We start from the raw sequence: 27,595 nt of genomic DNA on the forward strand, positions 1-27,595 counted from the left end.
GTATCCACCGAGATACTTTTTTGCAGCGCCGCTGTTGACCAAATCGCCGCGACGCGACACATCATGCTTTGCGGGGGCGTTTTTGCTGCCTGACGTAGTTCCATAGGAAATGAATGGGCTTTGGCGTCGCGTCAGAAATCGAGACGCTGGTGGACAAGCGGCTTGACTCACACACACACGACACACTGAAAGTCGTGTGTGTGTGAGTCAAGTGCACCCTTGAAAAGGCATCACCCCAGTTTCTGTACCTTTTTTCTGAGAGTGTAGAGGTGTGTGCCTTTTAATACATTAGGCTACACAATATACTGGGTATCATTTAGCAGGATTATTATTACAAAGGGTGAAAAATGACTTGGATAATAAAACACTTGAGCTTGTTTGTCTAATCTCATGCTTTGACAATCCTGGGTGCGATCATGGGAAGCTAACCTTGAGAAAGCAGATTTAGTAATAATTGAAATCCAGATGGAAGGTTAAAAGTAATTTAAAGCTCAAGTATGAAATATAATCCACAGGTCATACAAATAATCCACAGGTCATACAAGCGCGCAGTATCGTGTGCATAAACAGCGCGCCAGAATCGAGTTCGCTTGAACGAACACTAACACACACACAATTATGTCAAAATGTCAGTTTTGTCGAGTATCCTCATAAGAGCAGTCATAAATGAGTTAAATAAAGTCTTAAATGAACGTTAAGAGTTATGTGTGATTTCCGCGTCGTGTGACAGCAGCAGCAAGTCTTAAAGTGACAGCAGCCACTAATGCTGTCTGTCAGTAAAGTTAATCAAAGAACAAATGAAAACAGAGAAAATTACTCACTGCTCTTGACTAAAGAACTTTTGTAGCTTCAATAAGGATAAGTCTATATTTAATTTATAATGTATGCAGTGTAGACTGTTTGATAACTGTAGCCTATTCAATTTCTGTATATTTCCTTCCTGTTAGACAGGTAGGAAAGGCACAATGAAACATGAATTTCTATGATTGGAAAACAGATCTGGCTAATGAACTAGATAACTACATCAGGAATGTTCAAGTACCCTTCATCGACATCAGCACTACACTCTGAGGGGGAAAAGGTATATTATGTGCCACTAATATACAGGCACATAAGTGCACCCTTGAAAAGGCATCACCCCAGTTTCTGTACCTTTTTTCTGAGAGTGTAGAGGTGTGTGCCTTTTAATACATTAGGCTACACAATATACTGGGTATCATTTAGCAGGATTATTATTACAAAGGGTGAAAAATGACTTGGATAATAAAACACTTGAGCTTGTTTGTCTAATCTCATGCTTTGACAATCCTGGGTGCGATCATGGGAAGCTAACCTTGAGAAAGCAGATTTAGTAATAATTGAAATCCAGATGGAAGGTTAAAAGTAATTTAAAGCTCAAGTATGAAATATAATCCACAGGTCATACAAGTCCCATCCTTACAAATTAACACGCTCTGCTTATTTTGTTGTCGTTCTTTAAAAATAAAGAGGAAAGTCATGTTATTTGTTACTTCAACCTCAAGTTTAAGTCGTAATTAAGTTGTTTGATATGTACATTCTTAAATGATGGTTCTGTGAAGAACCTTTAACATCCATGGAACAGCTCAATTGCACAAAAGGTTGTTTATAGTGGAAAAAGGTTCTTCAGATTATTAAAATGTTCTTCACACTAAGAAAAACTGGTTCTTTTAAGAACTTTTCACAAAGTTCTTTGGGGAACCCAGATTGGTTCTTCTATGGCATCACTGTGAAAACCCCTAGTATATTTTGAAGAGTGGAATAGCTAAATTTGGAATAGCATAAGCCTACTAATATTAGTTTTCTGCTAGATATAGGGACTCCATACTGTAACTGCAAAGTCTTACTGCAAACTCACAACTATCATTTTTGGAAAGTGTATAGTTTTACCTATAATGTGCTTTTACAAGAATAAAAGTGTTAGTTTCATGTGGATCTCTTATTCACAGATGGTGTAATATCCAAATCTAGTCACAACAAAAACTATGCACAGTTTGCCAGATTAAGGGAACGACACACAACACACTTTACCACATCTCTCCATTCCCTACGGTCTACTTTTACAATATTTTAATTCATTCGACAGAGGATTTTCCATTTAGACCTGTGCAAAACAAGGATTCCATTCCTGCTTATTTAAATTAAAGTTAGTTCTAAACACATTCTTCATGTTAAGAATTAACAGTAATATTCACAGAAGCACATTCTCCTATCAAAGAGTATACACTACGGAATAAGCAACGTTATGCACTTGCTGTGTGTGTGTGTGTGTGTGTGTGTGTGTCTGGCCTCAAGTCAATCTGTGCATTGATTGCGGTTCTTGATGAGAAGAGGTCTTTTGGGAGGTCTTTTAACTGCAGTTTTCTCTATCATTGGTGCATGTTTGCATCCATGCATATGTGCTTGTTTACAACTCTGTAACCACTCATCCTTTCTCTTTCTCCTTCATTCTCTTGTTCCTCTTTTTCATTATCATTCCAGCCACTCCACAGCAGGATTAATTGGTCTGATCAAACTTTCTCCCAATAATGCAAACAAAATCATTACCCCTAATGAAGTGAATACTCTTTAAAAAGGCTGGAGAACGCTTTCCTCCTGCTCCATTTTTGAAAAATAAAGTGCTCTTGATGATCTACAAATGCTTAGTTTTTTTCATTGTACCGTCTGTTGACAACACAACTGGACTGAAGCTCCTAATCTGACGTCTTGGGAGACACAGAATGTGCTGAAATGCGAATGAGTCAACCAGAGCCCTGCATGTCCCATAAATGCACACCCACCTCCATTTGTGCAATACACTGTCTGTGAGCACAGCTTGTTAACTTCACTCCACAGAGTACCCTGTAGAGATAGCGTGAGAGGGGAAAAAAAGAACACACAGCACCAGTTGCATTTAACGATGCTCTCAGCAGACAGAGGCAGAGCCAGCATGGGACAGTTCCATTTCACTGGCAGCTCATTGTCATTAGAATGCCTCTCTTCCACCATCATCCACAGGCTGTTTTGTGTTCCTCCTTTGATTGGGCTTTGTGAGCAGGTTCTATGAGTAGAGCAGTACAAAGGCTTCTAAAAGCTGCTGGAATAGTTACAAGTTATCTATTAAAGAATTCTTTAAAGGAAATAGTCTACAGTACGTACATCACATGTGTAAAAAAAATTATATATATACACTGTAAAAAATTTGTAACCCTCCCAAATCAAAAATTTCAATTGACCGATAACATCTACATTTTTCAATTGGCCCAAGTGAAAATCTGTACATTTAATTTTAGAATTTACAGAATTTCACTTGGGCCAATTGAAAAATTTAGATGATATCGGTCAATTGAAATTTTTGATTTTGGAGTGTTACAAATTTTTTACAGTGTACTCGATAAAGTAGATTACTTACAAATTGTAGTTAGTAATGTAATCTGTTACTTTACTTTTAGATTACTTTTAACCTAACTCGTTTTTCACATTTGAATAGGATCATTTTGTACCATATTGATACAAAAATAGAAAGAGAAAGAAAATATATCCCATTCTTCTACATGAAGTGCATTAAATATTTACTTCAATAATTACGTCAAGGTTTCCCAGACTGGGGTTCATCATGGAATTTGTGAGTTTAATGAAAAACTATTAATTAATTAACTAAACATAATATATATATATATATATATATATATATATATATATATATATATATATATATATATATATATATATATATGAAGAGTTCAGATGCAAAAGCCTCTAAGTGCCGTCTGAAATTTTCTTCTAGAACAATCATTTTTATCAAGCTCATATATTTAAGTTAAGTAATTTCACTTAAATGACAATGAAAATTACCTATTAATTGTCATTTAAGTGAAATTACTGAACTTAAATATACAAGCTTGATAAAAATGATCATTCTAGAAGAAAATTTCAGATGGCACTTAGAGGCTTTTGCATCTGAACTCTTTATATATATATATATATATATATATATATATATATATATATACATATATATATAATTTATTTTAAAATAAAGACAAAAATATTTTACTTCTAGAATTCCGGCAGTGTAGACGCATGTGATAATTTTCTTGTCTTTACTCTTAACTGTTATCATTGATGAATTGTAAATATGTCTAATTGTAACGTTTGCTAACATTTTTATTCAAAATATCGATTTCTCGATTTAAAAATAATAAAATCGTGGCAAAACATTAAATTCGAATTATTCGGAAAAAATGATAGGTATGAAAGAGCTTCACAAAGAGTCTTTTCAACCACACAGTATCATATTTCTGTGCTAAGTGCTAAGATAAAAGTTTATTGTTCAGATATAAACAGTGACGTCTACTGCAGCGATCGAAATAGAGCAAATCCCCTTTTCAAAGTAACTTGTCTTGACTTATTATTTTTTATTTGTCCTTGAATGATTCATTCAAAAAAGTTGATTTATCCAGTAATGAAACAAGTCAAGTATGAGTCAATGAATCATTCATTCAAACGCCTCCCCCCTCCCCTCCCCCATTCAATAATTCATTGAAATGAATTAAACATTTTTAAATAGACTGCAGCTATGAACAATTTGTCAGAACCTCCAGTAAATTACTTTATTTTGTTTAGTTGTCTGTTCAGAATTGTGGGAGAGTTGTGATCTCCATTTGATTCTAAATGTATCCAGAATCGTGCAGCTCTAATGCCTACAATACCAAAACACATAGCAGGAGCCATAGCCTTCTTATACACAGGTCCAAATGTTCAGAGAAGCGTTCCTGTCAGCGCTAAGCACTCAACACACCCTGTGAAGTCTAGACTGAAGACCTACCTGCTCAATCAAGCATGCAATGATCCATCATACAGTGCTGTATCCGGCCTTCATTCACCTCTTCAGTCCTCTACATCCTTCCAGAAGATATCTGAATGGCCATCTTCTGCACTGTAAATCTCGCTTTTGAACTTTTTGTAATAACTTGTCAGTGCTTACTGACTACCTTTCTATCTTCGTATATAGTCCTCTTTGGGATTTAGTAATTTGATTTGGATGAGGCAAGGACAAGGAACATATCGGAGCCATGGATTGAAAGATCAAAGCAATGGTGGTGTAAATGAATTCAAAACAATGGCTGGCCCCTGAGATATTATAATGGAAAATGAACAAAAGATAGAGACAACCACAAAAATAATTCAACTCCCTGGAGAGAAGAGGATCATTATTCACAGAGATACAAACAAACTAAAAATGGTGTCAAAGAGATAAAACATCCATTAAAACTTGTCCTGTTCACCTCTAATATGTCAAAATTATTGTGTCAAATGCTTTATTATATTTCTAATTTTACTATACTGTAAACTGTTATAGATTAGAACGTTTGTGTTGTAAAGGAAGGAGAGGGAAAGACAGCGTGAAAGAACAATATTATTCTCAGGAGTGCCATTTTTACATATTAACATACAACAGTTAATATGACAAATAATGCATACTCCGAGAGCGCTCCACAAGATGTGTGTGATTGACCATCTGGATGCTCAATATTGATCGGGTGAATTAACGTTTTAAACAGCTTATTGTACAGGCAAGTTAATCGCCTCTCTAAACTGCTGCTGCATTACGCACACACACACACACACACACACACACACATAAGGAGTGAAGACATTTATTGTCAACACTGTTTTGTGATTTATCAGTAAAATAGCTAAGAAACTGAAAAGTTCTAGCATATATTTCTTAGTAACTAAAACCTACAGCTTCACTATTAGTAGAGAGACGCTGCCAGGTAAAATTAATTTGCACTAATGCATTCGTATAAATGTAATCTTTACTGTGCTACTTTATCTGTATCTGATTTAGAACGAGCAGAAATCTGTGAAAAATATAACGACCGTTATATAACGACCGTTTTTTTCGTCGTTTTTTTATAACGACGAAAAAAAGAAAAAACGGATAAAAATAAGCTGTTATGTAGGAGCGCTGTGCACAGATCAACCCGAGTTCGAGTCTCAACTCGAGGGTCAGGCTTACTTATTCATCAATGACGTCATCAGCGACTTTAATCACATAAATGTCGACTTAAAGTCGTTCAACCCCTAATATGCATCAAACATTGTAAATATTATATTATATAATATTATAAATAATAACAGATAATAGTTAACAATGTGTATATTTTTCATAATATGATTCATATATATATATATATATATATATATATATATATATATATTGTTTGAATTATTTTATATGATCATGAAAACGTGGCACAATATGACAACTAAATCAAGTCACTGACTAAATGTCCTGTCTTGTCACAAGTATTTACTGTAGGACACAAACTCAGACTTAAATGTCACAAACGGCTTTTACCACGGAGCCCAAAGGGACATGGTGAAGGAAACAAATATGAGGTGGGAGGAAACATTGGCAACGCTTTTGAGTTCCACTGAAAAATCTTTGTGTTCTCTCTCAAAACATTTGCAAGCAAACACAACGGTTTTGCGAGAGAATGCAATATATTTTTTCCTCTCATTTTTTTTTGTCCCTTTAGGGGTTCTGTACTTTCACTGCTTGAGAGACTGTCCAAAGTAATAGCTTGTTTGCATATGACGTCACGTCACTGCGTTGCCATGGCGCGAAATGCAGATGGAGGGCAGGAAGTGTTGTGCTACATTTAGGAAGCACTATAACAAACTCAAAATGCCTATGTTTTGCGTCGTTTATGGTTGCTCAAATCGATCAAACTTTTCAATTTTGCTTATAGTTTCTATAATTAGCAAAGAGCATTTGTGTTAAATAGGAATACATTGTAGCCTAATAATGTTAATCAAGCTGACTAAATCACACGACTGTGCAGCAGTTCACATGCACTCACAATAAAAATACAATATAATTTAAAACAAAGACAAGCTCATTATACAAAGGAAATAATATTACATATCTAGACAAATTGGGTTGCTTATAGTTAAAAGAATGTCATGAACGATTTAGGCTAGATGTATTGATTGCATTAGTGCGTGATATTGAAGAGTGTGCGCCTCGAGCGCACGGCTGACACGACAGGAAAGTTCGTGTTTCTGAGTTTTATATTCGGACATATACCGTGACAACATCTCATCTGACAGAGGACTGTGCGGCGCTGCTGACTGCGTTATTTATAAAAAAAAAATTAATTGCTGTGAGATTGTTTGCTGTTGCGCGCAACTCCTGGAGAAATAGGCTGAAATCATTCACGTGGTGCGTCTCTGAGTGAGACAGATTTCAACAATCACCAGTCAAAGACAGCAGCAAAGCCATAGCACAATGAAATAAGGTAACTTATGATTTCGGAGGTTTACAATAGGCTGTTGTCCGATTTCATATTTGTCAGTTAAAATTTCAAAATACATTCGGGACTGAACTGAAGCCCCGGCAAAATCGGCTGGCTGCCTACTCTGCTTGCAAACCTACGTCTGCGGTCGGGAGGAGCCGAATCGGAAAATGCCCGTTTGTGCAGTGATCACTTCGTCAAAGGTGAGTCTTATGTGGCTAGTATGTTTGTGTAACATACCAGTTTCCGAACTTTGTAAAGTCAAAGTAATTGTTTCTTCTTTTCTTTGGGTTTGTAAGTTACCCCTGTAACTGAAGACAAACGTAACGTTACAGGCAAATCTTTCAATTCAGTTGAAAAATCGCTCCTCTTCCTAGCGTAAAGATCACGTCCAACATATGTTTCGATTTTTTTTGTTATATCTTTCTTTTGTAATAGCGTCTAAAGTAGTACAGTATGGACTTTCCTCCATCTCGTCCATTCCGCTCTTCACTTCCTGCCCTCCATCTGAATTTCGCGCGTCATCACAATCACGTGACTGCAAACCACCTATTCTGTATTCATATATTTATGCATATCATTATAACCATTAAAACAACTCCAAATCCCTTTCACGAAAGGCTAGAAAGTCAGCAAAGGCCGATTCTTCAGCAAGCCCGGCCTTGATCAAGCCACTTAACCTCAGGCTACTCCAGGGGGACCGTCCTTGTCTTAACATGACATTGCTCTATGGCGACGCTGCATGGAAGAGCATGAAGTGAGTTCCACTGGCCCCAGTTGTGTGCTGATAAATAATGAGTCTCAATTTTACATCCCTGGGCTTCAAAGCGGCTTTATGGTTCCTTTCTCTCCTGGCTATCCTACACATCACAAGACCCAAAACAGATCTAGGCAAAACAGTCATAATGAAGCACAAAGAGATGAATGCTGCAATCATCAGCCGCTGATAAATGACGGCCATATCGCCTACTTTAGATGGCAGCCACTGCGCTTTAACAAAATATAACATTTGATATAGACTTGGCAATAACCGTAACTGTTTTATGGCACATCTAGTCTCTTTAAAAGGTTTCAACACTTCAAAAGCGATTCCGGCTTCAACCGAGTAGACATTTCCAATCTTTCCTTGGTAAAAGTGCTAATACATCAAAATATTAAAATACATTTGAAGACAGCTATTTAGACACATGCTTTTAAGCCAATTTGATCCAAAAACAACAGGGAAGGAAATTGTAGAATGCCCAATTCTCTCATTCATCAACTCGCTTGCGTTACATCAGTCATTAATAATCCCCCTATAATAAAAGCATGATTAGTTTGGTCTGATCTTTCAGTCGTACAATGCATATTAAAACCTGAAACTCTCATATTACACTTGACATTTCACACTGTTCAAATGACTCATCAGTCAGTAATCTGCCAAACAGAACTGAGCAACCTGTCAACAATGGCTCTTTTTTCAAAATCTAGTGAGCTATCCATGTAGGCAGACTTTTAAGGCATCAAAGGCTCGCTTCCAACACGAAGACGGTTCAAAAGGTAGGCAGCATGATTGTGTTGCCTTCTGTAACAAAAGCTCAGGCAGAGAAAATGTTAAAGGACCCAAGTGCAAGTGTTCGAAACCAACAGTACAAAGCAAAGAGTCACAAATATCAAACTACAAACAAGCAACCAGAATAACCCAAAGAATACACAATGATTCACCAAATCAATACAAGCACATACTTGAACACGCAAGTAAAACAATACACAAAGAGCATATATATACACGCAAGTACAACAATACATAAAGAGCATATATACACACGCAAGTACAACAATACACAAAGAGCATATGCTCTTTGTGTATTGTTGTACTTGCGTGTTCAAATACATGCTTGTATTGATTTGGTGAATCATTGTGTATTCTTTGGGTTTTTCTGGTTGCTTGTTTGTAGTTTGATATTTGTGACTCTTTGCTTTGTACTGAGTCATATTTACAAAAACAAATCATCACATCTTTCTGACTTTTATTTCAGAAGCATCATACAATAGTACATTCTCTTGAATAAATGATTCAATAACAAATACATTTTTTATCAGTCACTTGTCGCCACCTAGTGGCGAAACAACGTAATAGATAAATGTGCTATCGTAGACATCAGTGTTTATATTTGAACTTTAAACTTTTATCCAAGTACTTCTATGATAATTTTAACTATTGCATCACAGAAATAATGATACTATGAGGTTGAAAAGACTGTTTGTGAAGCTGTTTCATGACAACTCTCTCCGGGTCAGCGGCAGCGCCAGCGCAGCTATGAATGTTGCGATATGATTTTGTCAAAGTTTAATAGACAGACGAATCGAAAGATCGCGTGGGTGTTTGAATCGAGATCACAGTCTTTTAAAGATGAATCGTGCAGCTCTATTGTCTTATCTCTCTCTCGGCGTATGAGTAGCGCGAGGGCTTTTCAGTGCTTTCAGTCTCACATCTCTTCCACGCGTCCACTTGGGATATTACGTCACTTTAACACTCATAGATAATGACACATTTCATCCTCTGTTGGAACGAAAGTGGCTAACTTCTGTCAACCTCATCTATATAAGCAAGGACAAAAATAAAGCAATTGAATTGAATTAATATCAATTCTGGAATAAAAAAAATCAATTTTAGACTCGTAAAAAAATCGCGATAGCTAGGTGAATAATTTTTTTCCTCCCAGCCCAAGTAGATATACACATTAGAGATGCACGGATGGGCTATTATTTCATCCGCAACCGCATCACAAAACGCATCATCCGTCCGCCATCCATCCACACCAATGTTTTTGACCAATTTTCAAAACCACATCCGCCCGCCATTTGCTGATTGGGCGATGCAAGGAGCTGCTGATGACAGCCGCGAGACTTTTATTTGATTGGTTCAACCGCCCGCCACCCGCCCGAATTTAATTAAAATATTAGTTTTCGTCACGTCATCCGCCCGATCCGCGGTTTATCCGCGGAGTCCGCGGCTGTAACCGCCAACCGCGCATCTCTAATACACATGCTAATGAGAGCAAACAAGGAACAGGTGTAAACAAAGAGGACAAGGTCATGGAACAAGACACTTTCAAAATAAGAGCATGAGAGAACAGCAGAGAACAGAAGACATCAGCAGATCTAGCGACCCCTGCTGGCTGCTAAAGAAAGGCCTATGAAGACAATAAAAACAAACAACATGCAAACCTTTATTTAAATCAATAAATAATAGTTCAGTCTTGTTTAAAAAATACTGTTTACTCAATATTTGTGTGTGCTGAGTATTTTAATGCTTATTAGTGTAAGCTTATTTGCTTATAGGAAAATCTTGTCATTAGCTTAGCAACATGCTAAATACAAACAAAAACTGTTGTCATATTAAAAAATGTACTGTTTACCTAAAACTTGTGTGTGCTGTTTTGTGCATATTAGAGTATTTTGCTGTAAACGTATTGGTTTATTTATGCTTGTTGGAATATCTTGCCATTAGCTTAGCAACATGCATTTATCTGCTTATTTATGCATTAAAAATGAAGCTACTATATACTAAACCTACGGAGACCCTAAAGGGACATGGTGATGAAAAAGAGATGATTTAGGAGGAAAAAAATATTTCAGTGCTTTTGCTTGCAAAATCTTTGCATTCGCTTACAAATAACTCACAAGTTTTGTAGGTGAAAGCAAAGTTTCTCAGGGGAAATGCAAAACATTTGCGAGAGAATGCAAATGCATTGACATATGATTTTTCTTCCCATCTCATATTTATCACTATGTCCCTTTAGGGGCTCCATAGTATACCCAATATTTGTGTGTGCTATGTATTTTTATACCTATTAGAGAACATCCTATCATTTGCTTAGCAACATGCTAACGATACACTAATGAAACCAATAAAAATAGTTCTTAATTTTAGTTCTAAAATTATAAATTCTTATTTAGAAAAAAAAAAAGTCTGTTTGCCCAATATGTGTGCTTGGTGTATTTTTATGCTTATTAGAACACATCATTAGCTCACCAACATGCAAATCTGTGCACATTATGTGAGGAAGTGAAAAATACTATTTATATGATGCAAAGAGCTGAGCGTTCCAAATCAGTTACCGAGGTTTCGTTTCAGATAGAATGCTGCTCATGTAGGAAGTTGACAGTGAGCTCACTTCACTAGGTTTTGGAATAGAGCCAATGTGGTTTTATGTCAGAAATGGCTTAGAAGCAATTACGGTGTATTGGCTCATAGAACCACCAGAATAAAATGCATTGCACATACTCACAAATCCCAAAAATCCCACATTCCAAAAAAACAAAAACAAAAACGTAACAGAGTGTTGAGGATGGTGACAAGTACACAGTGTCATATATTACACAGCAGTCAACAGCAGACTAGAAAACAAGAGTGCACTACATCTGAGAGCGACAGAGGACGAGAGAGGCAAATAGAGATTGCGTTTGTGTGTGGATTTGTGTGAGTGTTTAGTGCAGAATGAAAATGAAACTTTTCAGTGAAAATAACAGACTTTATTTTATTCCAGAAGGCAAACTGACTTTAGTGCATTGCTGACTGACAGACCTGAATAAATACAAGAATATACGGAGGCGATGATGAGTGAAGAGGGTCCTCGGAGGATTCGGGTGGGCATCAGGACTGCTGTTCCAGGGCTTGAAGTGTCATCCTGTTGTGCTGCTTAAAACTGAAGCCCCCTCCAGTGAATCTGGGGCCGTCCGGACGCTGAGGCTGAATCACAGGCTGTCCTGCTGCCGAGAGATTTCGCTCCTTCTCCCTGCAGAGATGACAGAGAGCAAGACACACGGTTAGGGGTCGTACACAGGAAGTGTCCTTGAGTTCTGTCGGAATTTGTCCATTCACACATGCATCAGATTTTGTAGCTACTTTGCGGGTTCGTTTTATCAGCGCCTAGCTCAGTTAGGGTCACATTTTTGCTATCTTGAAAAATTCTGTACATTTAGATAAATAAGAAAATAAATACATCATTTTGATTGTGTGCGTCAAGCCACAGAATGAGTGTTTCTGTGAATTGCTTTGGATAAAACTATCTCCTATTTAACAGCTGGCTAGTGTTATTTTTCATACTTTTAAATCTGAACATAATATTTAATATTTTCTATTCATTTTACATTTTTTAAATAAATTTTCTTCTGCTCACCAAGGCTGCATTTATTTGATCAAATATACAGTATGCAGTAATATTGTAAAATATCATTACAATTTAAAATAAATGTTTTAAAATGTAATTTATTCCTGATCAAATCTGAATTTTCAGCATCATCACTCCAGTCTTCAGTGTCACATGATCCTTCAGAAATCATTTTTATCATGATTTGCTGCTCAAGAAACATTTCTTATTATTATCAGTGTTGAAAACAGTTTTTGATGCTTAATATTTTTGTGGATTCTTTGATGAACAGACGATTCAAAAGAAGATTATCTATTTGAAATTTAAATCTTTCATTATAAACATTATAAAAGGCTTTACTGTCATGTTTGATCAATTTAATGCATTCTTGCTGAATAAAAGTAATAATTCCTGAAGTATATATAAAAGTCAAAATAAAATAGAAAATTTAATTAAATAATAAATAAATAAAAACAGAAAAAAATACATAATGCTTCATGTGAAAATATATGCAAAAAAACTTTTGAAGTTTAAAAAGGCATCAAATTAAAAATAGTTCAACACTTATACAGTGCTTCAATGTTCGTTTTAAATCATGAATGAACCAAACAAAAGAAGTGAGCCGTGGAACAAGCATCTTGAGTGTAACAGGCGTTTACAGAAGCTCCTGAAACATTATGTCTTAATTATGGATAACTAGTGACAAGTTGTTAAAACATGTCTTGAGACCTTGAGACGTTCCACTCCGTCTAACTGCAGTTAAACGCAAGAAAGCATCCTGAGTGTACGACCCCTTAAAGTGCAGAAAGATGCACGGACGGCTGGTTTTTGTATTATAATCCCGCAGATAAACATCCACTGAGAGGTGAAGTAGCACACATCTAAACAAATCACAAATACATCAAGCGACGCACGCAAAACTCGCATTTAGGTACACTTTCTCTGTCCTTTTCTAGCATACGCTCCTGTCTAACACCTACACACAAAAGATCCACACACTCTTTCCATTTCCCAGAAGAAAACATCTGTTACTATCCAGCTCGCTTTCGACTGTGCTCCAGTGATCAAGGATCTCTCGTTCAAAACACTATTATTCCAGAACCTCTCAAACACACACACACACACCGCTCACTTACATTGTTTGTCCAATACCAAATGCCATCAATTATATTCACTGACTGTGTAATGTAATTTCACAGAGGGGCAGATGAAATAATTTGGCGACAAGCTTTAAACACGAGCAAACACACAGCTCATCCAACAGTTGGAAAACAAAAATGTTGCGAGTAAGATGAAATGCGTTGATTCTTGGATGTGTCTCTCGACATCTGTGAACGAGCTTTGACTGAAACTCTCTGTGCTTGACAAATAGTGTCATTGTCATCTGGAACAAACGGCTTCTGACAATCCAAGGATCGACATGATGATTAACAACCCAGATCCTCCACCAGTAGAAGGGAAGGGATTTGCTCTGCAAAGTCATTATGAATTAGGATATTACAGGTTTTATTCCTTTTACTTGGGGTGAATTGCCATATATAAAACTATCCCTTTAAATGGTGTCTAATAGCAGTTCATCGCTGGTTTTTATCCTGCTGAAACCCTGCTTTTATCGATGGCCTTCATCTTTTACATCACGAGCAGGCTTGTTGACAGACGCTTGAGCTCACAGGTCTTCCTCGGTGTCAGAGCTGCACACTGACTCAACGGTATTTCCAGCTCTGAATGCGGCGCACTTGAACTAGTTGCTGATATCAGAGAGTCACAGCTGTGCAGCAGGTTAACCGTACATGTCCACTGGTGCGGAGTCGAGCGTGCCTTTCCAATGCATTCTCTATTGGAGCTGACTCACGCAGGGGATTATGGGACAGACAGCGGGGAATGGGGGTGAGGACGTTAAAAAGTCGAGAAATGCTAGATGGTGGGTGTCAGCCAATTGCTGTGAGAGGAAGGCTGTGAATTCTGTCATAAGCATTTCAAAAATCTGTCTGGGGCTACATTAATCCGGATAGATAGAGTTTTCATTTTAAAACGCTCTCCTTCCACACTAGCATTTTCAAGAGTTTTCCAAAAGTTTCTCAACCACACTGAAACGTCAGAAAACGCTAAATTCACCCCAAGCGGCAACCTTCCGGTCTCTCTCTTAAAGGGTAACTCTCGCCAAAACGCAACCTAGGGTCTTTTTGTTAAACTACCCGAGGCAAACTTTCGTTTAAAAGCATAATTAGAATGGAAATGCCACTTTTAAGTTTGACCGTATTTTCGTTTTCGGTCAAAATGCCTTGTGAATGGGAGTGAATGGGGCATTTCTATGATAGCATCAAAAATCGCTATTTTTAAAACACTAAGAAGGCTCGACACAACATTGTTACCAAGATAACAATTTTTAAATTAAATCAAGAATTTGGGTGGGAACTAGGGCTGCACGATATTGGAAAAAAATGACATTGCGATATTTTATTTTTCTGCGATATATATTGCGATATGAAATTAAATCTAATCTAATTTTTTCTTACAAACAAATATGGGTTAAGCACACTTACATTCTCATTTTAAATGATTTAAACATCAGAGTATTATTTAAATTAGAGTAAATTATTTGTTTGTAACTTTAGGATATGGTTTGAATTGTTAACATTAGTTAATGTATCTAACTAACATGAACTTACCATGAGCAATACTTTTGTTACTGTATTTATTAATCTTTGTTTATCTTAGTTTATAAAAATACAGCTGTTCATTGTTTGGTAATGTTACTTAACAGTGCATTATGTTAACACATACTGTACAACTTTTGATTTCAATAAGGCTATAGCCTAAATGTTGAAATTAACAATGTTGTAGAAGTGCAGTTTACTAATAGTAAATGTTAACTAATGTAGTTAAATAGTTTAATAAATAGAACATTATTGTAAAGTGTTACAGATTTTTTATACACCAATTCAGACGTCTCGTGAGTTCAGTGTTGGACAGGTCAGTTGTTTAAACCATTCATTAAACTGAATCGGTTCAAATGAATCATTAGTTCGCGAATCGGATGTGTACGGCACGCGTTGTGTAATTATCTCGGCAGTTTAGGATATCGCACAAGATTTGTCAACACAGAAAACATTTCATCACTGAATTTTTTGATTAATATGCGCGAGGCAGAGAGAGAGAGAGCAAGACAGCACTCGTGTTGTTTGAAGACAGTGAAGGTGAGCGCGCACGCGGCCGGGGCTCTCTCGCTCTCGCTCTGCTCGTTCTTACATGCGCCCTGTTAAACTGACAGGACTTAAAAACATATGCAAATGATAAACTTTCACTCTATGATGGTTAAGATGTGCAATTAATACGCGAATCACATGCGTCAATGGCCGGGGAGCAGCTGGCCCATACGGTTAATGAATCACGGATCAACTACGACAGCCATCGCACACCCTGCGATGTGACTATCGTGGATTCGCACATCGCGATATCGATGCTTAAACGACACATCGTGCAGCCCTAGTGGGAACCTTAAAATCTAGTGGTGATTAGTGATCCTTATTGCCAAAAAAGCATAATGATTATTTGTGTTTTCTAATAGTACATACAAAGATAAGCTAATACATTTTTTAAATCTTAAGATATTCAATGAATAAGCACATACAGTATAAACCCATGAAGAAAATAAAAAAACATCTAATTTTTAAGTCTACAACAAGTGTGGTAAATTGGTCTACAACATACAAGAAATTGAAAAGGACCGACACAACCAGTCAATATTTTTGTCTGTTTTGAATAAAACACTGCTTTGAATCATTATGGCCCAATTTAACACCTGTTTATTTGTTTCTCTGGGGAAAAACAAGGTGTACTGCAGTGTTCCTGCTCTCCCATGGTCTTTAATTATACAATGGCCCTCCATCACATTAATCTCATCTATTGTTTATTAAACGCATGATTCATTAATTGCCGGTAATAAATCAATCAGCATGTTTAGCAGAGCTGTAATAACACCCAATGAAAGTTTAAAAATCAGTGAGTTAGGAATCAGGACATGACCATGTTATATGGAATTATGCAGAAAGCAGTTACATTACGTGCAGAGTTTATTCAATACGTCCCTATGCCGGCAGGAATAATAAAGTGGAAGATATGATTATTTGCCTGTCTTTCAAATCAGTCAGCTCACTCCATCTGGCTGATTATACGTCCCCTCTACCACAGTAATTCAATTATGATCTATAGTTCCACGTAGGCAGGCGGAAAGAGAGAAACAGAGAATAAAGTAAAGAGAAGGAGGGAGGGAAGAATGGCCGCTCTAGAGATTATAAATCAATAACAGATGGTGATTTGTGTGTGTGGTTGGAATGTAAAGGTTTTAAATCTTAAGGAGTACAGCAGTGAATATTCCCCTCACACTTTTTACATTTCTTTTCATCAGCAGAATGATATCTTCCACCAAACACTTTTCTTTCTCCATACAGCTCAACCTGTTCATGTCCTTTTACTCAAAATATTCTGTTAAATATTTAAAGAAGATGGGAGCACTTATATTGTTGGTGCATATTATTATCTTTTCACACCTAGATAGATAATGGATTCATTAAACAAAATCTCTAAAATAGCTCTCAAAAATGTTCTGCTGCAGAAAAAAACAAAAAACAAAAAAAACATGAAATATATTGGAATGTGGAATAGGAATGTGCATGCTGGTAATTTTGAGTCGTCTACAGATAAATCAACCAAGCTTGTGTAGTTGAGATGGATTGGGTTCCATTTGTGCTATGTATTTAACATGTATGCCAAAAATAAATAAAATATTATTAATTTTCAATAAAATGACCTAATAATTAATTTAAAAACCGCACCCCATCCCACCAACCATTTTTTTGGTAGCATCCCTTTTTTTACGAAAGCACGTCAAGTTAGAAATAGTTGGTAAAACTACTATAATTGTCATGATTCCCTATGTCGCTGATTTTAAGGACTCTTATTTTGATGTTCTTTTGTCTTGTTTTGCCTGTGTTCAGTTTCTGTGTTTCAGTTCCTGTTTCTTGTGTTTCCATTGCGGTCTTGTTAGTTGCCATAGCTATTCATGCTTCATTGATTAGTGTTTCACCTGTTACTCATCATCTTATGTATTTAAACCTACAGTCGTGCTCAGTTCTTGGTCTTGTGTGTAAGTTTCATGCTGGTATTTTATGTATGTTTCCTAGTGTTAATTTTTTTTTTTCCTAGTGTTAAAATCAATCAGAAAAAAAAAAATCAAAATCTGTGAGCAATGAGGTGTTTGGTGTTTTAAGCCCCCAACGGCGCCTTCCAGGCAGCGAGGGGATGGGTAGGTTTAAGGTTGAGGGTAGGGTTAGCTGCCTGTAAGGAGCCATTGGGGGCTTTAAACACCATTGAGCTAATAATGAATGTAATATTTAACAGACCTGGGCTAGCATGAACTAAAAAATGAACTGTTGTATTTTTATTGTATTTTCATTAAAGTCCCCTGAGGTGTAAATCAAGCTTTTAATGTTGTTTATGTGTTTATGTGGTGTTTTAATATGCTTTAAGATGTGCAAATTCATAAGTCATCACCATTGCTGAGTATTTTCTCCTTAAAACTGCATTGAACCAAAGACAGTCTCAAAAACACGGTTTGAAATCGCTGGTGTTTCTGACGTCACAAACTAGCTTGTAACCAATCACGTCAATATGTGATCGTCAACGAGTGGGTCTCTGAGCTGGTTTGAGTGGAGGTGGGGCTAATTTGAATATTCATAGAACAGCGTATACTAAATGAGGCAAGGGTGTAGAGTTACATTCAAGGTTTTTTTTTCCAAGGAAAAAACTTAAATATGTAATTTTGGTGATCAAAGATAAGTTTTAAGGGATAAAATGATTGACTACAGGGGGACTTTCACTAACGTAAACGGATATTTAAAAAATATTCTAACAAATGCATTGGTCACTGTTTTTGTTAGTTACTGCATTAACTACGTTAACTAATAAGACTTTTGGTGTTACCAAATAGTTTAAACAATAGCAATCAGTCTCAAGGTACCACCACACATTTCCATTCGGTGCTGCTAGTAGCAAAGGAATTATAGCATATTTAATCACAATCCTGTGTGCTTTTCTAATAACACAGTTGACCTTGCTGGTTCTGTTACCATCACAAAATTCTACAAGCCTCCTTGCAAAACTCATAACAAAGAAGCAACCACTCCTGTATCAAGGACGTATCCGATCCAGCTGTATGAGGTCAGAACAAGACCTCTCATACCGGAGAACAAGACCTCTCATACCGGAGAGCAATTACACGGCTCTCCACGTAGCAGAAGGCTTCAATCCAGCAGACATCGCAACGTGCGCCTACTTCAGGAGAGACGTTTTCATATAGGCTATGGTTTTTCCACTTCCAGAGGTCTACAACCTTCACATAATCCAACACTGGTGGCAGATTAATGTAGTATTGAGAGTGTTCATGTTTTGCGTGAGCAATCTAACCTTGCTCATGTTTCAGGATTGGATCATTTTCTGGCATTTTAATCAAGTTTGCAACAATCCAACTTATTAATTTTCCTTCTCGAATCATTTTCTGGCATTTTAATCAAGTTTGCAACAGTCCAACTTATTATTTTTCCTTCTCAACTAATTTCATGTCTTTGTGTGTGTCAATGTAAGCAAATCTCCCTTTACAAATAAAATATTTGAAACTGATCCCACTTTAAATGAACTTCACAGAGACGTCAAACAGATCTCTAAAGTCCAGGCAAACAGCCAAACAAATGATTCCTCTTTGAACATCATTGGGAACGTTTCCATCTACTATCAACTGAATACTAATGTAATCAATGTCAATGTCAGATAGACATTGAAAGCTGCCGTCTGTGGAAGGCAATTTCTCCACAGTGCTCAACAGAGGATCATTTGCATTATGTTTTGGCACAAAAACACAGACTTAACTGGAGGTTGTTCCATACAGACAAAAAAACATCTCACCATCTTTCACTTAATCTCACTCAGCTTTTTTTTTTACATATCTCCCATGGGACCATGATCTTTATTGTAATGGCCTAAAAGTGGCTACAGCCACATCCATGACTCAGCGAATAGCTAGAGCAGGTTTTAAGTAAACTACTCCTTAACCACAAGACTTGGCTAAATACCAAGGTTCCTTCCCTAATTAAAGTGCAAGATGCTGCTTTTCAATCTAGAGACAGTATAGAGACTGTATGGTTAGATACAGTATGACTCACATTAATGTCATAAGAGGACAGATTCCCCCAGCTGAGACTGGTTCCTCTCAAGGTTTTTCCGTCCATTACCTAAACGGATGACATTCGCCACAGTCGCTGGAGACTTTAAGACATTAAGGCATGGTTTGCTGCTTTCAAACTACATATATTGTGAAAATGTGCTATACAAATACACATAAATTGACCTGACCTTAATGCTAGTCCAAAAATAAAGACCCAATCCTGCCATCCCAAATGAATATACAACTTTCAGGAAATCTACACATATAAAATGATCATTCCTATGTAATGGTTTCATGACTTGAAATAAAACGTTTTAGTCTACACTATCAAAGCTAACAGATGTGGATTCAAAATCACAAAATCTCATTCTAAAAAATCATATATTGTCCACTCACAGGCATTCAAAAGTATCATGTATTCTGATTAAATAATCTTTTTGCAACCAACATCGAAACCACAAATATTTCATTATATGTTTCACTAGTGTTTTATAGGGTGAAACTGACTTTTTTTCATATTTTTAATTTCAAACTGGCATGAAACACAAATGCAACATCTTTTGTACATCCGAAATTAACTCTGTTTGCATCATTGAATCATTTTCCTGTTATCACTGTAAAGCTGCTTTGAAACAATCTGTATTGTATAACGCGCTATATAAGTAAAGATGACTTGACTTGACTTTTCTTTCTGATAGTGATGTATATCCCAGTATAACGGCTTCTTAAATGAGGTCCATTGTTCATGGGGCATTATCGTTTTGATTAAAGATTACGAGAGCACACGCATTATATTGATGCACGGATCAATTATTTGAATAATATACAAGGCAACATAAAAAGAAGCAAGAAGTAGACACAATAATCGTGCCAAGCATTACTCTAATAAATCTCACTAACGCATGAATGATGGTTAAACAAAGAAGTTAAATATATCATCGCTGCAAGGCAGAAACCTTTTTAGGAATTTGAAAGCATTGTCGAAGTTGATATTGTGGCTTTATATGTGGCCAGACACTTGCATTTATCATTATATTATTAACATTTTACCAAAATCAAGCTCAAATGGAGTGACAAGGTTTTTTACCAGCGAATTTCGGAGAATTTTGGGCATTGCATTACATTTCAATCAACTTGAAGATAATAAAGTTTACTGTAGCTATGTGGGCGCTCAGTTTTTTCTGTCATTTGGCAAAAATATCATGGAGTTATGAGGTTTAGTCACAAGCTCTTTTTAATACTTTTCATTGGTTGGATATTTGCACAACCCACAGATAGACGTAAAGGGTGACCAATAGTAATGATATATGAAAAAAAAAAAAAAAAGACGAAATATAGAGATACGAGGTTTCGCCCGCCGCGATGATATTATACAATCCACATATTAAAAATGCTAAGTTGATCAGATTTACACATGAACAGTCCCGCGTCGATGTTGTCAGGTGGCATTATTTGCAAACCCACATTGTGCATGTCATACGGACTATCGCATGAAAACATGAAATCTAAATTTTATGGCTGCTGACAGCTGAATTAATCACAGAAAAGGTGCACTTGCATAGTGGGAACTAACAAAACTGTGGCAGCTGTAAGTTTAACAAGGAAGAAATTCTCATTCAAAACCTCTGACTTTGCTCTCAACCAAACCTCCACAAGATATTTCCAGTCAGTAAGCGCTCACTCAACTATGAGCCAAGAAGTTATTCCTGAAGGTTTGTATTTGCGTATTTGCTTATATGCACGCTGAGTGTTTCTGCACCTTGTCACGCTTGATCAACTCTCATTACTGCCTCGTTTGCATCACACCTCATAAACATGGCTACCGATGCTGACCGTCTCATTCGCTACCCAGAATGCAATAATCCACGTCCTCATTTGCATGCAATTTATTGTGAACTTGTCAGCACCTTGCTTGCCTCCTGTCTATTCTCTCATTTCAAATGAAGGCATCAAGACACCATCGCTCATCGCACGTCATCTGAAACAGAGAATTTACAAACCAAGCCAGCTGTGATTACATTTCTCTCGGTTCCGTACAGCAAGCAAGGGGGGGGAAGTCTGAAAATGAATGATTTGATGACAGGCAGCATTAAAGATCCAGTCTGAAAGTTAAAATGATTTGTTTGCTTTGCAGTGGTTAGCGAAATATTGATGGCCTGTAATAAAATGCTGTCTAGGGACACAGAACTGTTAATTGACACCGCCAGTTAGTTCTTCAGGTCAATTTTAGCTCTGCTGAGCTCTAATTTAAAATAAATCTTTTGGTATCATTATCTCACTGTCCCAAAACCCCAAAATTCAAAACAAAACAAAAACATCATATAACATTTAGAACATCAAGCAGTGCCATTAAAATAGTCTTAATTGCTATCGATTTCTTGTGTTTTGTAGTTCTGACATTTATTGTAAACAGCCTTCGTTTCTATGGAAGAGAGAGAAAAAAGTATGGACTATTTCAATGTGTGGTCTCTTAGGTTTTAATCAATCAATAAATTGGGGGTGTAGAAGAAATGTTATCTTTAAGATGTGTGTGACCATCATATGACAGTAAAAGAGCACACACAAACCTTATTCTAATATGGAATTGCATTGAAATGGTGACAGGAGGGCCTCCACTCAAGGGTAAAGTATGATGAACAAGTCTAAGAATGTTCCACGTATATGGTTGAAAATACCATTATTGGCCTAGAAAGATAACATTCTGGGAGTCAAGACTATAAAGGAGAAAGGATGCCCTCCCTTTACTGTCACACTCTGCAGCTACACTGTGTGACTGTATGACTGCTGACCTTTTCTTGCAATAAAATAAACCTCATCAAAGACAATTGGAAATGTGTGTCTCTTATTCAGTGATATAATTTTGTTTGCCACCACAGGGGAAAAAAGCTTGAAGCTTATTACGTGCTTTCCCTAGGAGAGAGGAAGGAAGCAAACAGTGTGTATTTGCTTTGCTCTCAAACGTGTTCTTTATGGTTCTATAAATGTAGTAAAAAAATAACATTCGATTGACTATTAATCCCGTGTGAGGTACCACGGTTCAATATGAAATTAAGGCTTAAGGCCATTGCACACTGAGTCCGAAATTTTCGTATGCGTTTTTTCGTGTTCGTCAGCCTTAAAATTCGTCACGCACAGAAAGTTTCGTAGAAGTTTCGTAGACAGTGTGCAAGCGTGATTGACATAACGTGAGGTCGATTTTTTTTTTTAACGTGCGAAAATTCCGGATGCGAATTTCGGACTCAGTGTGCAATGGCCTTTAGTCACTCACTCCCCTTATGATTCGTTATTGCAATATTTAATTTGCCCTTAAATGTCCAATGAGGAAAGGAAATTTGTAGGGGGCCACTAATGGAAATAATGGCACTTAACAGCATTATTCTAGTCTTCCCCTATATAGTTGTTTTTGGTGGTGTTGTTTGTATTGAATCATTTCATGCTGAGATGTTTTCTTGAAGTCTTTCTGGATGTTTGTCATTTAAAAAGTTTACTCTTTGTGCTTATTGTAATGCTTTTTTTTATTTTAAAGCATTTTAGGCTCCATTTCTTGTTTATGTATGCTACAGTATACAATTCCATTATTATTATTATTATATTGTAGTTATTTTGTATTATTATTAACTCTACAATCCACATTGCAACACCAACAGTGCAATATAATGTACAGTAACACTTTACAATAAGGTTCATTAGTTAACAACCTTAGATAACATGAACTAAGAATGAACAATACTTCTTCAGCATTTATTAATCTTAGTTAATATTAATTTTAACATTTACTAATACGGTATTAAAATCAAAGGTTGTATTTGTTAACATTAGTTAATGCACTGTGAACTAACATGAACAATTTGTATTAACTAACATTAACAAAGATTAATAAATACTGTGACAAATGTATTGCTCATGGTTAGTTCATGTTAGTTAATACATTAACTAATGAACCTTATTGTAAAGAGTTACCCGATGTAATTACACTTTCTGTTCTGAGCATGTGATGCATTGGTCAAGTCAAGTCACCTTTATTTTTTATAGCGCTTTATACAATAGAAATAGTTTCAAGCAGCTTTGTAGTAAGAAAACAGGAAAGTAGCAGAATTAATAATGCAAACATAAAATATGAGACAAACTCAAGTTCCGCTGTAAAGCAGCTGTAGCAAGATAATAGTGTCATTATTCGGCTCAATTCAATTCAGTCTTGACTCAATTCAGTTCAATAACTGTGAAACAAGTTCAATTCAGCTCTAAGCAGCTCTACTGATGCTATTCAGCTTCAGCCAGTTCAATACTGATTAAATTCAGTTCAATAACAGTGTCGATATTGCAAACTTCAGTTTTGAAAAATAAATAAATGATTCAGCTATAAGGGAGAAGACAATAATGTCATTATTTAGCTCAGTTCAGTTCAAGTATTGTTCTCATTTGATAGCGTTAGTGCAGTCAAATCAGTAATATTGCTGAAAATTAAGTGCTCCCAACTAAGCAAGACAAAGGTGACAGAGGCAAGGAACCAAAATTCCATCAGTTGACAGAAATGGAGAAAAAATACCTTAGGAGAAATCAGGGTAGCAGCTCTCCTCTGGACTAGATGACCTACATTGGTCCACTGTGAGGGCATCAATTTGATAAAGTCATCGATGCAATGAAAAAAAATGCCTGTACATCAGATACTGAAACCCTTCTTCAAAATACAGACAAATGGGAAGATACTAGCTGTTTTTCAGAGACACCTCCAGGGTGATATTAGAGTAGGTTTGTATATCATTCATGTCTGTGGGTGGCTAGCTTAGTCCTGACATGGCACAAGCTCGCCAAGCATTCATGTTTCCCAAGATGTATAAAAAAACAGTACTATTGTGTGGTTAAAGCAGTTAATCCAAATGTCCTGAGCGAGCCAAAATGGCTTCCGGAGTTTTGGAGCAGATGGAGCCAGTTACCACACCTCAGTGGAGCTGAAGCACACAAGCAGAGAGAACAGAAAGGGTTGGTCGAGATTAAGTTTTAAATGGTCTGTGAGCACATCTGAAAAGCGAAGGGGAGAAAATGAAAAAAAAAGGGAGACAAAAGAAATTTAATGGAAAACAATAGCATGAAGCGTAAAAGCCTTTAAGTGAAAGATGGAGAATAAAACCCAACAGGACAAGAAAGAATACAGGGCAGTAAACACACTTGAACCTCTCAAAACAAAAATATAGAAGCTTTAGCTTCTGCTCTGTGCTGGCAGATTATTTGATAGAGGGGAAAAGGCTGGGGCAACTTTTTTTTTTTTTATCTAAAATTAATTAGGGGAATTTCATTTGCTCTTGAAATCAACCATGCAGTCATTAACATTAGGAGCAAAATTACACAGCGCCAGGCTTTTGATCAGCAAGAGACTGCTATTAGGAACAAAGGGAGTGTGATTCATTTACTTCATAATGCCATTGTCGATTCTTTGAAATGTCATTCACAACATATGCGCTGGAGTTTTTTTTTTTTTCACCAAACCCTCAAAAACCGAAACATATAAATGTGTAAATGCATAGTTCAGAGGATATTTTTCCAATGCAACACCATTAATGTCCTTATGGTACTGAACAGAACGTTACCCCATCACATACTACACTCAATAAAGGTTCCTTCGCAGCGGAACCATAGAAGAACCATTTTTGGTTCCACAAAGAACCTTTCTGTGAAAAGTTCTTAAAAGAGTTTTTTTTTTCTTAGTGTAAAGAACATTTGAATAATCTAAAGAACCGTTTTTGTTTTGTTTTTACTCTAAAGAACATTTTGTGCAATGGAAATATTCAATGGATGCTAAAGGTTATACATGGAACCATTAATACCAATAAAGAACCTTTATTTTTAAGAGTGATATACAGTCAGTTCTGAAGTCTTGAAATTAGGATTAAAAACTACAATTTAAATGTAAATAAAAAAGAAAGTTTTAAGATTCTGTACAATTTTAAACAAAGTAATGTTATGATGTCAAAAGAAAAAGATATATTGAAGATTCTGCTCTATTTCTAGGTCACTAGTCAAATATAATTTATACATGTCAGCGGGAGTGCTGGTGCTGTTAAAGCAAAACCAAATACTAAGAAATACTAAGAAAATCATGTTAATTTTTCAGTCCAACTCTGCACTTTATTTTTATGCTGATAATATTATTTGCAATGGGGAAAATGTGTTAAATGGACACTGTGATGATGTGTTTTAACAGTCATCAGCATCATAAATCCTGCAACGTTTTTTATATTTTCATTGTTAATTTTTTTTATCTACATTTATAACACTATACATTGTATTATATTACCGTTGCATCAAATTACAAAAAAAAACCTAGTTAACGCTAATGTAAGGGTGTTTCTAATACAGCGGCTGTGGGAGTGATCGCTCAATGGCTCTCTATTATTTTACTCTTTTCGAAAGTCGTCAAAAACACTATTGAGTGTTTCTTTTGCTATTTGAGCAATTGGGAACACACAAAAAAAAAAACATATTTAATGTAGTCTCTCATTCACTGCTATAGAAGTTTACCCAACCAACCCTCTACGGACACACTGAAGCTCAAGTCGCCATTGGCTAGTAAATGTTTTTTTATTTTACTCGCCAGACTAAGACAAGTAAACAGTAGGCCTGGGACAATAAATCGATGCATCGTGAATCGAGAATTGATTCTATTTAGATTATCCAAACGCATCGCGATTCTCTCTCGAATCGATTCTGGGCTTAGTTCTTAACGGCAGATGGCACCGCGTGCTTTAGAAACAGCCGTACTCTGCTTGCTTCCAATGCGTTACACACGCCACTAGAAGAAATCTTCTATAAAATAACCATTCTTAAAGTTCGAAAAGGTTGAAGCGAATTACAAGGGTGTTTGCAGTGGGCTGTTTACATTAATATTGCATCATAAAAGCATTCTGAAGTGCAAGTAGATTCTCAGACTTCAGGCTCAGGCTCTTTTGAACTCATGAAAGACATCTCAAACATGTGCAAATGAAAAACGTTCATGACGATACAGCACTGGCCTGATCGGGAATCAATCAAACTATGGCCCTGTCCCAAATGGCACCCTAAGCACTCGTGGTCTTCCTACGAGTCTGCACTTTCGTGACGTTGGGAAGACTGTCCCGGGTCAGTGCGGGCTTGGCAAAAGTACGCATCGAGGGTGCATATCGACCGAAAAGGGGGCGCTCTTGAGCACCCTTCTGAAACCTAAAATGACAAATGGGACACCCTACGATCTCATGGACTTAACGGGCATGACACGCGCATGTGGCAGCCATTGTAAGTCCACAACACCGAAAGTGCATATGCAGTGTGCCATCTCAATCACAGGTGAGTAAAATTGTACTAGCTATTGGCTAATTAAAGACATTTTTTAGTCGCCAAGCATGAAATCTGGTCACATTTGCGAGTGATTTAGAGGAAGTGAGTGAGAGGGTTGACGACTTCCGCTTCTGAGAAACCCAAAAATGTGAAAAGTCAATTAGATCAAATTATTTTTGCTAACAGTCAGGCTTTTGAACCCCACTGCATTAGGCTTAATGGCAATACACTGGTCAGTTACACATACACCAAGGTCCTGCATTATTTGTTCAACCTTTTAACCATCAATATCCCTCCATTGACTCATTTTGACCCATCTAAATCTATTCATTGACGTTGCTATAATTGCTACTTTAAGCACGAAAGATTTTCTGCATTATGAATGTAGACAGGAAGGGTTGCAACATGTGCTAACCAGAAAGGTTAAAACAAGCAAGGCAAGCAGATTTATACCCCCTTGATGCCACGCGAACGTGTTCATCTCATCTCCTGCCTTATTTTTAAAAACTCGACCATCCTTGCCTCCTTCAATATGCTGAAAATGTGGTCTAAAAACTCATAGCATGCAGCATTCAGTGTTGCCAACCTACTCATTATTTAAAGTAGTTAAAGGTCCACTGAAGTGCCTT

The 27,595-nt window shown here is 36.6% G+C and overlaps 1 protein-coding gene across 1 annotated transcript in view; it reads right to left on the reverse strand.

Moving 5' to 3' along the window:
* Window positions 1-11,459: 11,459 nt before the first annotated feature.
* cfap58 (cilia and flagella associated protein 58) overlaps window positions 11,460-27,595 on the reverse strand; it is a gene marked incomplete at its 5' end in the record, with an annotated part of 117,061 nt that continues 100,925 nt past the window's right edge. The window contains one exon of the mRNA XM_084106641.1: window positions 11,460-12,085. Within this exon, the coding sequence (XP_083962767.1) occupies window positions 11,944-12,085 (142 nt within the window). The 3' untranslated portion in view covers window positions 11,460-11,943. The remainder of the gene's footprint in view (window positions 12,086-27,595) is intronic.

The sequence above is a fragment of the Abramis brama genome (genome assembly GCF_963993115.1).
Source record: "Abramis brama genome assembly, chromosome: 2".
In the NCBI taxonomy this organism is placed as follows: Eukaryota; Metazoa; Chordata; class Actinopteri; order Cypriniformes; family Leuciscidae; genus Abramis; species Abramis brama.